The 14,937-nt window shown below is 35.4% G+C and overlaps 1 protein-coding gene across 1 annotated transcript; it reads right to left on the bottom strand.

Moving 5' to 3' along the window:
- Window positions 1–1,849: 1,849 nt before the first annotated feature.
- Window positions 1,850–12,480, bottom strand: LOC127834347 (NFX1-type zinc finger-containing protein 1-like). The gene is made up of 2 exons (XM_052360106.1): window positions 6,278–12,480; window positions 1,850–5,553 (listed from the first exon to the last, which is right to left on the bottom strand). Exons 1-2 carry the CDS (start codon window positions 12,441–12,443, stop codon window positions 5,354–5,356), a joined length of 6,366 nt encoding a protein of 2,121 aa, XP_052216066.1. The 5' UTR covers window positions 12,444–12,480; the 3' UTR covers window positions 1,850–5,353.
- Between the last annotated feature and the right edge of the window lie 2,457 nt (window positions 12,481–14,937).

Below are 14,937 nucleotides of genomic sequence, written 5' to 3'. Positions count from 1 at the left end.
CGCTGTTAATTCTCTGAAAATAAAAGGTGAACGCACAAACTGTATTTATGTCGAAAATTGATTGTAAAACTGTTCTATCTATTGAGCCTTTTCATTAGAGATAAAATTGTTTCATGCAGTAAAACAGTGTTACAAAGACGCGGATATGTTTCCAATGTTCTGGTGTTATACTCAAATCAGCCAATGGAATAAATGAAGTGTATTCATTCGTACCTAGCCGCGGGAAATTTTATTTGAGTATTATTGGACACTTACAAAGGTCAAGTCAGGGTGAAAAGCTGGCTTAATACAGCTTACGCCGAAAAACTCGCTCTCTTCGAAAATGTCTCCGCATTCAATGAACAAGTCGCATGGAGGCCGCCATGATTAAACTCGAAACTATCCGCGTTCATTTTGCACGGGTTTTCAATGCCGACAAAGCGTCAAGCGACGAGCAGTCGTGGTGTAAGGGGTAGACTGCGGTCGCTCGACAATATGTCGAACAACGCGCGGTCGATTGACGACCGTCGCTCTCCATTAAACACGGCTATCGTCGCACGACTATTATTCGCTGGTACAACCATAGTCGCCCGACCATGGTCGCTCTCATTAAACCGGACCCTGGGTGTTACATGACGATTTAACTTTTATAGAACTTATCGTCAAGAGACTCACCCTGAATCATGATCACGAAGACATAACATTTTAATAACTGCGCAATTGAATATCTGAAGTTGTTACAGCGATACGCACGCGAACAAAAACATGAATTTGATTTTGCGAGTTTACCCGACTTTTACTAGTATAAATTCAACAGGGGCCAATCTTACGAAACAAATGGTGACCGTAATCGATATTATTAGCCTGCGAGTGTTTCTAGAAACTCTGGACATTTTATTTTATCGCAATATATGTAGTAAATATATATATCTATATATCTATATATATATATCTATATATCTATATATATCTATATATATATATCTATATATCTATGAAGTAGTTGCACGCAAACGTTGATCTGATTGTTTTAGTAAAATGGGACATACACAGGCTTAATTGCAGGTCAGAGGTGGGGAATTTTAAATTCGGATACATACCTTAACAATTATCTTGAACACTTGTGTGAAGGTTAAGTGAAATTTCTCAAGTAGAAACAGTGCTATCGAGATGTTGCGCTCAAACTTGAACCATTGCATTACGCGATCGCCGACGCCGACAACGACGTCGACGTATGGGTGCGTAGTATATCTCGGACAAATCTATGAATAATCTTGATAATTAAACTTATTTGTTATAGTCACACATTAACTACAGATGCCAGGTCTTAAAGGGAAGGCCCGTGTTTCAGGCATAAGGTTTTTATCTCGTACATATACATGCTTTCTACTATTTCTACATATTTGAATACATAACGTGATGGTCGTGGTGGAATAGACAAATGGACACCGCCTAGCGACCATTATGTCCTCTGTAAGGGATCGTTTCAAAAATCGTGTTTTAAAACACAAAGTACTGGTTCTACACAGGTAACAACTCGACTGTGTTTCAAGGCGACCTGTGCTATCGGCGAAAGTTTAATAACTTTACCCAAACGTCCACGTGCTTTTAAACTGAATGGCAGTGAAGATTGATGTTTCTTTTTTCAACCGGGCACTGAATTTGTGTATGTGTACAGTGACTCAGAATGAACGCAAGTTAATTGTCTTTTAATATAATATGAGTGTTGCGCATTATTCTGAAAGCGGTGAAGTCATCATCCAGATACATTAATTTCTGCTGATAAAGAAATTTTAAAGGCTATTGTGATATCAGCACACTTTTAGAAGTTGTGTAGTTTGATTCAATATAACTCTTTGTAGGTGTCGGATGCTTTATTTTCAACATGAGACATCGGGTATAAAAAACTGAATTTGTATTTAGGTACACAAAGAGAAGTGTAAATGTCCGTATGTTATGTTATAAAATGTAATTTACATAGTCTTCAATTTCCTGTTCAAAACATTATAATTAATACAAAGGAAAATGTAACAATGAATATTTTGTTTAATCAAAATGTAGTGACTCCATCAATAAAATATCTACAACTAAAAAGAGACCAAACAGGTTGAAATAATGTCGTTAAACCATTTTATTGATATGCTACCATTTAATATAATTGAAGAAAGTGATGTAAACACGTTTGGACATATCATAATTTAAAATACCTACACATACAAATATAAACACACGCTGACATATAGAGTTAAAAAAATACATACATTTTATTAATCATGGAAACGCCACAAATAAAAACGCCAAAGTGTTTAAAGGAATTTTACACAATTAGCTACGGACGTGCCAATATCATTAAAAAGGCCTCTTTCTTTATACCCGTGAAATGCAATATAAAGAATCGGCATTTGCAAAAGACCATCTAAAACACTTACATATACACGCGTGTTTTACGAAAAACATGCTGTATTTATGCACTCGTTTTCATGTTATTCGCTGATATTTATGTTGACAAATAACAAAATAAACATTTACTTATATATAGTATTGATTTTATTGAGCTAGTACATATCATATCTTTTTTAAATAGAAACAAGTTTCCATATTTCCCCGACATGTTTCTTTCTTATGCCCAAATGTGTCGTTCGTAATAAGTTTGTTTTCTGCAACAACTAGGGAAATAAAATTCGACCATAAACTAAGAGCAAAAAAAATCCCTTTTGTATATCGTCATTGGGAATTAATAAAAAAACAGCTTGTTAATAATCCGGACAGCATGTTTCCCGTTATTGATTATTAAATAATATACTACGGACAATAATATCAATGAATGTAAAACTACACAGATATACGAATTTCTGTCATACTTTCTTACATAACATTACATCACGTCACATTATAGCATGTCACATCGCATAACAAAACATCAATGCATTAATTTGCATTACAAAAGAAAATACTAAGTTAAATCATTTTAATATGATAAAATGGTAAAACATACTGTTTAAGAACAAACAAAAATACAAAAAAAGTATTTTAATTACACATAAGATGCAGTAAGTAGTGTTCAAAAACGTGTTTAAATGTTATTAATACTTGAACAATACACAGTACAATGCAATTATTGTATTGATTTAACGCATGATAAACAAAGCAAATGCCATGCTAATTTAAACAGTAGACGATTTGTTTTCTTTGCGGATGACGTTTTATAGCATATGCATATGGATCGCAAGTGCGTGCCAATCAATAAACCTATCAAACAATAAGTATAAGTTTTATTTTCAAACGTTTGTGTTTATTGGGTTGTATTCCTGATTTATATCAAAGACTTTTATACAATAAATTGGAAAACACACACAGACGTCATATTCGTAATAAATTGTAGTAAAGGCCTAAAGTTAATGACATTGTAGTTATAAAAACATAAGAACGATTGATGCTCCTACTTTTATGCCATTTTCTTTACATACTCCGGCATTTTTAAAACCGATTCAGAGTTTCATCTTTCCATTTTAGCGGGAAGCAAAATATGTTCAAAGATAGACAAGGAAAGGCTTAGTTGAATTAACATAGAGCGTTCATATCATTATAAATATACTCTGTATCCGAAATCTAAAATTTAGTTTCGATAATATGTTATTGTATTAAAGGGGCTTAAAAGGAACAGATTTTCGTATTTTTGAACAATGTGATTTAATATATTTACTAACACATCTTTAGTTGTTATAAAAGTAAGTAATCACAATGGTAATGAAGAAGTGCAATACAAAATACCATCCCATGGATTTGAACCCGGGACCTCTGGAAGCTAAAGTCTACGTTTTAATTTAGATCGAACTCCTTCAAGCCAGAAAAACTAGCTTACCGAAACACTTTTACTTGCCAATGATGAACAAATTAATTTCCAATTTTTACCTGTCGCCTAATGTTGACTTTTTGAACAACAGAGTTAATTAGTCGTTATGGTCTTTTTAATATTCGAAATACATATTTTAAGTTTGAATAAAATTATTCAACTTATTCCTGATCAACTAGCTTACCGACATCTTTAGCTTTTCTGTAATCTGCGTATACAGTGCAGATGTAAATTCGTCCCTAATATTGACAAAGTTTGAACTAGAGTTACCAAACTTAGCTTTCTGCTTCATTTTAATATATGGAATTTATATTTAAAGTTTGATTGAACTTTCTCAACTCAATCCTGAATAACTTACTAACATAGCTCGGACGCCGACGCTGACGATGGGAAGAGAATAATAACTTGCCTTTTCTTATATAGTCGAGCTAAAACGGTAACGTTTAGACATACATCATGGCTCAAGTAAATGATTCGCAAATATCAGTATAACAATTAAGCTTTTAATTAAAAATACTTCTACTTTTTAATTGCTAATGAAATTTATACAGAACTACGCAGCATTAAACCGTGCGTTTTAAAATACAAATACTTTAGATACGCTTTAAAAATATACATACGTTTGCAAAAGTTAAACGATAGACATCCATAAAAAAATATATATGGTCAATTAAATATTTCTGCAAAATAGAACCATTACCGTGATACTAATTTGTTGACTTGTTCTTTCAATATGTGTGACAAAATGCATTACATGTACAGCCTATATGCCCATGTATTGTAGAACATGTAGAACATTGTATTCCTAAACAATATTTCTTTTGAAATAAATACGCTGGTGCAAAATTGATTCTAAATGCTCAACATACAAAGCGTTGATATACATGGAATTTGCATTTATATAACAATTATATACATGTGTATTAATTCTTAAAGTTGTATGTCTTTGTCAGTGTTACAATTTCAAAGATCAGCCTAAGATATTCTTCTATTTTAGACCCAGTTTAATTGAGACAAGCATGAAATAATTATATTTAATAATAGGGAGGACGATTTTTAGTAACGTCACTCACACACCCCTACACAGTTGCTGCCTCAAGTGGGTCGTGACGCAAAACATCGCTGCGAAATGTCAATGGCTTCTTAAAAACGTGTATGAAACTCTTTGAAATTTGAAATGTAACAACATTAAAAGACCAACTATCTTTAAATAGTTAAACAAAACGGTAATTATGCGAACACAGTTAAACAAATTTAAATTCGTCTTTTCAAAGAGATTGCTGATTTCAGTCGGGTTATTTATCGCAAAATATATGAATATTTTAACGGTTATAATTCGGATGAATAAGCATGTGTATTATAAAACAATAAATACGAAGGGCACGTCGAGCCCTGTAATTTCAACCATTTCGTAATGGTTTAAATGCTTTACAGAAACTTTAAGGAATATAGTCCTACCAACTGCAATCTTTTGTCTATTTGGTACAAAGCACTGCATTTAAAAACATGTTTCATACAAGTTTAATGAAGATCATCGAGGTTAAAGTTCCCAAGGTTATTCGCCTCTTCTGAATACGCTGCAAACGTTGCTCCGTCCATTTCCGACGCCAACTGGTTCCCTTCCGCTAGTCGATGATTCTCCCCACCAATGTCCGCCTTGCATTCTGGACATTTTGACCTTTGGTTTGCCCCTCCGCAATCATCGATGGCGTAAACGTGCCCTTAAACGTTATATTTCAAATAATGCAACATATAGTGTATCTCCTTTACTTAAAAATGAATAATGACAGGAGTAAATATGGATACTTTTATTAAGCTAATAATATATGGTATTCTTTAGGTAAAATGAATTCCATTTTTGACTAAATCAAAGTTTAGTATATGCTGTCCGCAATCAGCAAAATTCATTTTGATGATTGTATATTTTAATTGAGTGTCCTTATCAAATGTCATACTTAAAATGGATGTTGTGTAGTTAGTTTACCAATTACTAATTCGAAACCTTAGAAATGTGGGTATTAAATGCACGTTTTTTTGTCAAAATATTTTTCTTTAGAATGTGTACCCGGTTTCTCAGTATATAGTCATATTTTTGCAGTCAGTTAACTTCTTTAAGCTTCTCTAGTGCAAGTTGAGCAGATTTTAGTAGTTAGTAAATGTAGATACGAGAACCTTATGTTAGTTACTGTAAACATTTCATCGTCATTAAAATTAATGTAGATAATGGCAATACTTAATATTGTATGATCAATCGCTAACAGATATGCCGTTGCAGCAAGGACTGAAAACGTGAGCCCCGGCTTTTCAGTTTTGCCTTCTTTTGAACGCAGCTAGTTGGCTAGAAAGTCAAATGTGTCTTATTCGGAACAAAAAATAACACAAAAACAAAAATCATAAGTAAAGGTAATAAAAAGTGCCCAACAGTTTCACATATTTACAACTTACCATTCGGGCACTTGAACCAATGACCCTTGTTTAGTTTCATTGCCTGTGTTATTGAAATCCGCTCTTCTTCAGTTATCTTAAGCCCTGGAATCATAGTCATGTCCTTCATGCGATCCAAGCAGGCACGCACTTGAACAAATTCATCTGCAGTTAATACATGAAACGAAAACAATTTGTTCCTCACAAATTTAATGTCATTTACTACTCTGGAATGTTTACCAACTCGTTTCAAATGTTTCTCCAGTTTATAACACTTGAAGTACAATTGGGCTCGGTTTAATTCGGTGTTTATATCCATTAGTTCTTGCTCAGAAAATACAAAACGAGCTTCTGCAACTTTTTTAACAATGTCGTCAAAAAACGACATTCTTTGTGTGTTCACTGTCATCACAAACAAAGTTTCGAACTTATGTATTACTTGAAGTTGAACGTTTATTGTTTGAATAACTTGATCAGATAAAATAACACAACTTTTGTTTTCTTTTAGGGACGTTATCCGCTTTTGAATTTTGAAGTAAGCATTTCTGATCGCAGCATTACAACTTTTTAAAGCGAGCTCCGTAGCTGATATTGATGCGTAGCTTGACTTAGATATTGGATTTTTTTGTTTCAACAAAAACTTCGTTTCCGCGTCCAACATTGTTTTCAATTTTCCGAATGATCCACCGAGAGTTGCTATCTTGACTTGTTCAATATCTCGAAGCTGCTTGTTCACAATATTTCCATATCTCACACATTTGCGAATAGGCGTTTTGCATTTTGGACAGCATTTAAAACAAAGCTCTCCGGTTTCATCTTTCATATTCATGTAGTAATCAAGACCTGTGGATTCAAGTACATGCCCACAGTCGTCCAGTTTTACGAATCGTGCGTTTTGGAGGTCTTCATAGCCAAAGAAAATCTCAGTAACTTTTTCTTTATCACAAATTCGGCAAAGGTGTGGACACGGCTCACCACACAAACCAATGCATATGTGGTTGCAGTTTAATATTCTTTCGCAAGGTTTGTTGCATGGTGGCCGATTACATGGTTCACTGCAAAGTTTGGAGCATTGATCATGTTTACAAGACCATGTACATGGTTCCTTACAAGGCGTGCATGGGATGCCACACAGTTTATTGCATGTATTATGTACGCATTTGTTTTGACATTTCTGATCACATGGCAAACAATGCGCACACGGTGATTCGCATTGATGACCACATATTAAAATACGACTGCATTTCTGTCTGCATCTGTCGTGATATCTTCCTTTTAAGCAAGAACCACACGTACCAACACATTCATGGCCACATTGTAGTATACTGCCGCAAGGCTGTGGACATTGTTCTAAATTTTTCTGGAAACAACGAATTTTACATGTATGTCCACAGAAAAATTTCTTTTCAATTTCATATTCACAGTTTTCAGTATGCGAATAACCGCATGCATGGGTACATGGATGTCCGCAATCGAGAATTGTAGGACAAGGTTTGGTGTTGCAAATAACTTTAGAAGGATCCAAGTGACATTCGATATCTTGCAAGTGCTTGCATTGTGGAATGGTCATCGTAACAATTACTGCACATGGTGGGCAAGGATCTTGATAACATTTTCCTGTGCACTGATGGCTCCGTTCACAAAGTCGGTAACATGGTTTTTGACACTTCAACAATTTATGAGAGGGATCTTTTATATGACACTTCAGTGGACAAGTATGGCCACAATTCAGTCTTGCTTCACACATTTTCGTACACCCGCCTAGTGGAGCATCATGGAAGTCCATGGCCGTTTTTGCAATTTTCGGTGGGTCGTTTGGATGATTAGCGCAGCGGAGTTGTAATCCACTTGAGATAGAACCCCGTTTCATCATGTCGTCTGTAATAGCTTTCCACAAAGACGACACAGATGATAATTGGTCAAAATTACCAACTACGAAGAATCCCATTCTTGCTCGTGAAAGAGCAACACAAATTCTATTTTCAGTTTTCAAAAACCCTATTCGATTTTCATGGTTGCTTCTAACAAGTGACAATATAACAATATCATTTTCTTCTCCTTGATAATTATCTACTACGGTAACATATACATCTGCATATTCGTCGCGGTTCATTCGTCTTTGTAATTCAAGTAACTGACCTGTGTATGTGGTGAGAACGGTTATTTGAGACCCATTGTAGTCTTGTAGCAAAAGATGTTTTGCCAGTTTAGCAACATAATCGGCTTCAAATGGATTAGCATAACTTTTGAACTCGCCATTTGAAATTTCTGGTTCGTTATGATTGATGAACATGACATTCTTTGCTAAGCCTTTAACATCGCCGTAGAATCGCACATGGTTGTGATCTTGCAGACCTGGGTAAATATGCCGCATGATGTCCGCTATGTCTGGTCTCATCCTGTGCTGAAGCTCTAAGCAATCGCGTGGCACTCCGTTATTGACCATGCGTTCGAAAAGGCTTATGTTCAGATTGTATCTGATAGCCAGTTTGTAAACCGATGGATTTGGTCGCAACTGTTTGTGATCACCTATCAAAATAAGGTGCTTGCATCCATCACTGAGCGTCGTGATGATATGAGCTTCCAATACTTCAGCCGCCTCCTCAACAATCACAATCGGAGGTTTTATGTCCCGTAGAGTGCTGAGGTATCGAGCAGCGCATGTAGTTGTCATTCCGATAACGGATGAATGTCGCAATATTTCTCGATCTTCGAGCATTTGTGCCTCTTTGTATCGTTTAGCTGTGATCTTAAAACCTTCCTTTTCTTGTTCAATCTTATGGTATAAATACAAACAATATGTTTGCACCCAGCTTCGATAAAGTCTCCATCTGTCTTTAAGGTTGAGCTTCCAAATGTCGTCAATATCACATACTTCTTGGTGTGTCATTAAATCATGACTTAAAATTAGATTTGGTATCTTGTTCTTGACAGATTTCCGAAGTAATTGTTCTTTTTTTAAGCGAAACTGAAGCTCATTTTCTTCTTGCTTCAGTCTCTTTTGAGCTCTTCGCAGTTCCTTAATTTTGTTTTTCTGTTCTTTTTTGGATAATTCCTCATTGCTTTTAACTTCTTTGATATTTAAATCTATTTCATTTAAATTAAAACGAATCTTGGTTATATGATTTAGTATTTCATGCACGTGTTCCTTAGTGACATTATAACCTGAGAGTATCTTCCGTCTGGCTTGATACAATATTGTAACCTCAGATGTGTCAAACTCGGGTAGTATATCTTCGAAAAGAATACTAGCAGATCTTTCGTTTCCTGTTGTTACATGAATGCTGTTTTCCAAATCCTCATCTTCATTGGGGCCTTCGTAAATTGCCAGTCTGCACTCATGCTCTATCAAGTCCGTTCGTAGCCAATGAGCTATAGTTGATTGAGCAGAATCATCGGTATTCGTTGATATTGTATTTGTTTGCAATGATTGGAATTGCCCATCGCTCAATACATCACGTAATGTTTCTTCATTGATTATAGTTTGTAAACAGATTTGTATAGTAATGGTTAACTCGCGGATTTTAGTTTTAGAATCGTCAAAATCCTTACGTGCCGAGTCTTTTAATTGCTTCATTTTCCCGATTGCGCTCCGAGGACTGTAAGCGCCCATCCGATATTGTTTCAATTGATAGTTTTTTAAACGCTCATTCGTCGAACGGCCACCAACGCGCACCAAGTCTCCGCGATAAAATTGCGCAACTCCCTCCAGAAATTGATCAAGTGCGTGGTTTGTATAGCAAACTATCAACATCGGTGAGGCCATTCCTCTATCATTGCCCCATGTGTCTTTGTTGTGAAGTAAAATCTTTGCCAACTTAAGACCAATGTAAGTTTTACCCGTACCTGGTGGGCCTTGAATAATTGCAAATTCTCTTGATAGTGCGTTCTGTATGGCTTGCAGCTGCGAGCCGTCCAATTGTAGGCTTTCCTTTGCTGGCCATGAGGATTTGTCAAGTACTTTCACACGTGCAGACTTTTTGTTTTCTTGTGACACAATACGCTTGTGATACCTTTGCATCTCGTTTCGAATATGGCTAGGGTGAACAATTGTGTAGTCGTCGTGTATCAACGGCCACAAATCAAAAGATGTTTGGTGATCTAAATAAGCAGGTGGGGAGCTTTTAGGTTGGCTATATACAATATGTTTTGCAAATGAGAAATTCGTTTCGTTAATGGATTGAAGCCCAGATAAAACATGTTTGTAAGATTCAAAATACACAGTAGATTCAGCCACAATAAAGTTTCTGTTTAGCACTTCTGATATCTTTACGTTTTCATCTTCAATAAAAACAGTAAATATCCCGTCTTTTATCTTTTTATTGTCAACTACGGTAGCCAAAACAAGCGTGTCAAATTCATCGACGGAAAGACAAACCAATGATCCATATATCAAACGTTTTCCTAACTCCCAATGTATTTTTCTTAGTCCAGGTGTCATTTCCATTTTCATTTTGAAACTTAAACCAAATTCAGTAAGTTCTGGTCCAACAACAAATACGTTTCGGTATAAACGAACATCAGTATTTCTAACGTTTGGTTTAGTTTTGTTTTCATTGTGCTTTATGTACTCCGTGATGCCATCCCTTAAAGGGCCAATAAAATCTTCTCTTAGAAGTCTAAATTGTACATCTAAATAATCATCTACGTCTTCGTATTGTCCGCTCAGTTTGTTCTTTCGTAGAAATGGTTGAATGAAGCCTTTGATTTCTTCTATTCTCGGAAGAACCGGAATGGTTCTAAAGTCGTCTGGTGGTTTACCTTCATGACTGTGTTCAAATGGTTTTTCGTCTTTTCTATAAGCATTATTAAGATCAGCAAAATCGTTCAATGATTCCCTTGTTAAATCGCTAATACCAGAAGCGTTTGCTGGGTCATCAGCGATCATTTTTATAATTGTAAACAACCTTCTAAATACAGTGATAGACATTGGATTTTTGGCCACTTGATTTGTCATAATTTCCGTCACACATGTTACAACAGGGTGTTTTTTATCGGAGTCGGAACTTGACTGCAGGTCGATCAAGAATGTTAGAAGAGCTTCCCAAAAACCCTCTTCGCATAATATTTCAAAAAGTGTATAAAGCGCGGTTGGCACATCTACACTTTCGAAAGCTTTGTTCAACACTTTAAGGAAGAGCAACAGCAATTCTGGATCTAACTTTGTTCTTACAATACATTTTCGTAATGCGATATCTTTTTTCGTTAGTTCCATAACAATGTGAGACGCGTCGTTGTTTTCCATTGCTTTTAGAAATGGAAAACCGTAGCCGACTGGTTCATGGTTAGAAGTTCCTGTGATTGATAGTTTATCATCATGTCTTTCATCTCTAGTCGTTGACTGATAAATATTAGATTCCTTATTACCCATTTTGGTATCCTTACTGGGAGTAGATCCACTCTTGGCTGGATGTATCATGCTTTGTTTTTTAGGTCTACATCCATCGATGTATTCAATATTGTTTTCTGTGTGGCTTTGGTAGAATGATTGTGCATCAGTGTCGGGCACTAAACAGGATTTAAACTTTTCAACAGTTTTTCTCTCGTTACGTCTGTTACTTTGACCGCTTCCCGAAAGCATACCATGTTGATCATTTTGATCTTTATTTCCACTGTATTTACGCCTGTATATGGTTTCTGAAGAACGATTTGATAGTTCCTCAGAGCTCATCGTCGTTTTTTGAAAAGAAAACGGAGATGTTGACTCATATTCTTTCAGTGTCCTTTTGTTGTTGTTCTGTAAACTGTTCATTGTTGGTTGTTCGTCGTTTCTCTCATGTATATCAAGTGCCGTTTTATGCAAACTACCACCTAACTCGTTTCGGTCTGGACTAACATGCAGCCCTCTTCGGACGAGGTTTCCTTTCCCTCTTTGGAATTGAGCAGAATTCGTTGTCGATACAATCGGCTGACGTTTGCCTGAGGAAGACTCTGCATTTTGTCCTCCGCTATTATGATAATAAATGGCCCTTGGCATATCAAAATCAGTTCGATCAGCAGATAGATTTTTTTTACTAGAATGCCTTTTGCTTTCAAGTTGAGATTGTATATCTAACTTATTTCTGACGTGTTTATCTTCGAGTACAGACTGGTCATGGTAATATCGACTGGTTTCATTCTGGCCTGATGTCACATTCTCTTTCGAATCTACAGGCGGATCCCCTGCCTTAAGAAATGTTCTTTGCATTGGATAATGTTGTCCACCGTGGTGTTTTTTCGTTATCAGTTACTGTAATAAAAAAGAAAGCCAAATAATAAAAGAAACGTGTAAATACAACCCAGTTTTGTTATTTCAATGGTGCCTCCGTATATCAATAAAGATGTCCGAAGGATAGCATCGTCCCTCGCCGTCATCATTTTTGCCTTGGAGTCCGAAATAGTCCATGAGATGGAGTGACTAGACACGAAAAACTAGTCTTCAAAATTGAATCGCCCTTAAGTGACTTCGATCTTTACCTAGCGTCAAAGGCACACGCCTCCTTAACATCGGCTCAATTTTCTTTAAAAGGAGCAAGGTTTCATAACAATCCTTCAATGAGAGAAGGCATGTTGGGAAGACATGAAAATATTACGTACAATTGGGTCGACTGACAGACAATATTGGGCATTGCTATTAACCCCTTAAGCTGGCAAATGATTAATAATCCTGTACACGAAAAGCTTCTAATTCACAGGTGAGTATTACTAACATGTGTACTTCCGACATGAATAACCAATATTGTATTGAAGTAAACGGACAGAACAATAAATGGAAGTGCAGTGATTCATTAAAACCCGACATAAATTTTACATTTGCAAGTAAAATTATTCAACAAAATATATTGGGTTTCACAGATTTTAAAACGAACTTCTTGATTTAAGCCTACGAACAGTATAGCGTTGCGAGATATAATCAGACTTTAGAATGCGGTCAATAACTTTACTATTTAGGCCGTGTGTTTATGAGCCGTTTTAATGATTATTATTGGCGTTAAACTCAATGGATTTGGCTTGTGGGTTACATCAACTTGTCCAAAGAAATAGTTTAGTGATTAAATGAAGCTTACCAAACTAGTTCTTTTGGAAAAAATGGCGAGAACACTTTCAATTAGCGTAATGGTATTGTAATTTTCAATTAAAACTTAGGTATATCTTATGATAATAGCCGTAAAACAATAAAACTCACTATCACAGCAGTATTGTAGTAAAACAGTATTGGTAAAATTTGAACGTTAAAGGGAGTTGTTGTTCATTTGTAAAATAACAGTTTCAGTTTTCAAAGCAAGTATCTTTGATTTAAAAAAAAGAAATATGCATTACATTTTAACACTCAAAATGAGATATCTAAGTTAGAGGAAATGTAAAAAATGTGGGTTCGTTTATGAAATAAATCATTAATCGAAATCGGTAAAATTGTAATCTCCGTGTGTAAAAGTTATAATCTATTATCCGTGAAATACGCGTCTAACTAACATAGACGCAGATCGAATAAGCAGACTGAGTGTTCCTGTGGTACCGAGTTATTTTGCTGCTAAAGTATCCAGATTTAATTACAGTTGAAAAATATTTTTATTCAACTTTATGGGAAACAAGAGCTTTGTTAGGGGTAAGTCAAATCATCAGAAAGCACCTTGACCTAAACCCCATTGTGGTCATGAAGATATTGGCATTCTTTTTCTATGTTACATGAACGAGCCGAAAAGTGTCGAAATTATCCAAAAACTATTTCATCTATTGTCAGGCAATCTAAAAAACATAGAAGCCACACTTCTGTGAAGGGCTGAATGGAAGTATGAGAAAGTGCAATAACTCTTTGCAATCGCAAAACCTTGACTATTATGCTTTAGCACTTAAGATAATAATTCTGTAAACGTTTGACTAATATCACATGCAAAGTATAGCTGAATTTGCGCACAGAAGCTGTTAATGTAATTTTAAAGAAAAGGTTATAACTCTTTTAAAATAGATCGCGTGCCTTTGACAATATGTGGTGTAGCACTTGGAGATAATCATCATTATTTAAACGTTGAACTATATGGAAGCACACATACATATATGAGGGATAATACAAGAAAATTTAGTTAATATTGCTTATGGACATGTAATCCCAATATGTCATATTAAACTCAGATGGGCCACCCTTGGCCATATTGGCCCTTTCGTAAAATATTCAATAGACCCATCTCCCTTCAATCTTTGAAACTCATAAACGCATAGTCAGTGTTAGTTAAAATTTCAAATGTGGCCACATTTTTATCGGCTGTTTACAAGAGACACCCAAATCATGTCAAATGTACGATCTTTCAAGTGTTTTACCGATATCTTACGTATATAACCCTTATCAACGAGAGGTATTGATTTTGCATGAACAAGCATTTCCGAAAATCACAAACTTGGAGAAAAGCCAAAATAAATGCAATGATTATCGTCGTACTTTATACATGTATGTTTATCTCAAAGTGTTTATGCGGGACTGTCGACATATCCTGCCTGTGGATATGTTATTCGAAGTTAAAAATTGAACTGTTTTACTATAATATTATTTACACCTTCATTCAATGTAACAAATGATACCATTTTATTTTAAGGAAAATGAACAATTTAATTTCAGAATAATTTAATCTGACATTACCATATACGGCCAAAAAGGGAACAACTTTTTTCGCAAAAATTCCGACCGATTAGCATGAACATAAAAACGA

Source organism: Dreissena polymorpha, chromosome 6 (genome assembly GCF_020536995.1).
Source record: "Dreissena polymorpha isolate Duluth1 chromosome 6, UMN_Dpol_1.0, whole genome shotgun sequence".
Lineage (NCBI taxonomy): Eukaryota > Metazoa > Mollusca > Bivalvia > Myida > Dreissenidae > Dreissena > Dreissena polymorpha.
This window is presented reverse-complemented; position numbering and strand designations above follow the sequence as displayed.

Bases quoted from the DNA above. Each gene is read 5' to 3' on its own strand.
- LOC127834347 (XM_052360106.1), bottom strand. From the start codon at position 12,443: ATGCAAAGAACATTTCTTAAGGCAGGGGATCCGCCTGTAGATTCGAAA. The intron at 5,554-6,277 runs GTAAGTTGTAAA...ATAACGTTTAAG, and splicing joins TTGGTTCAAGTGCCCGAATG to GGCACGTTTACGCCATCGAT.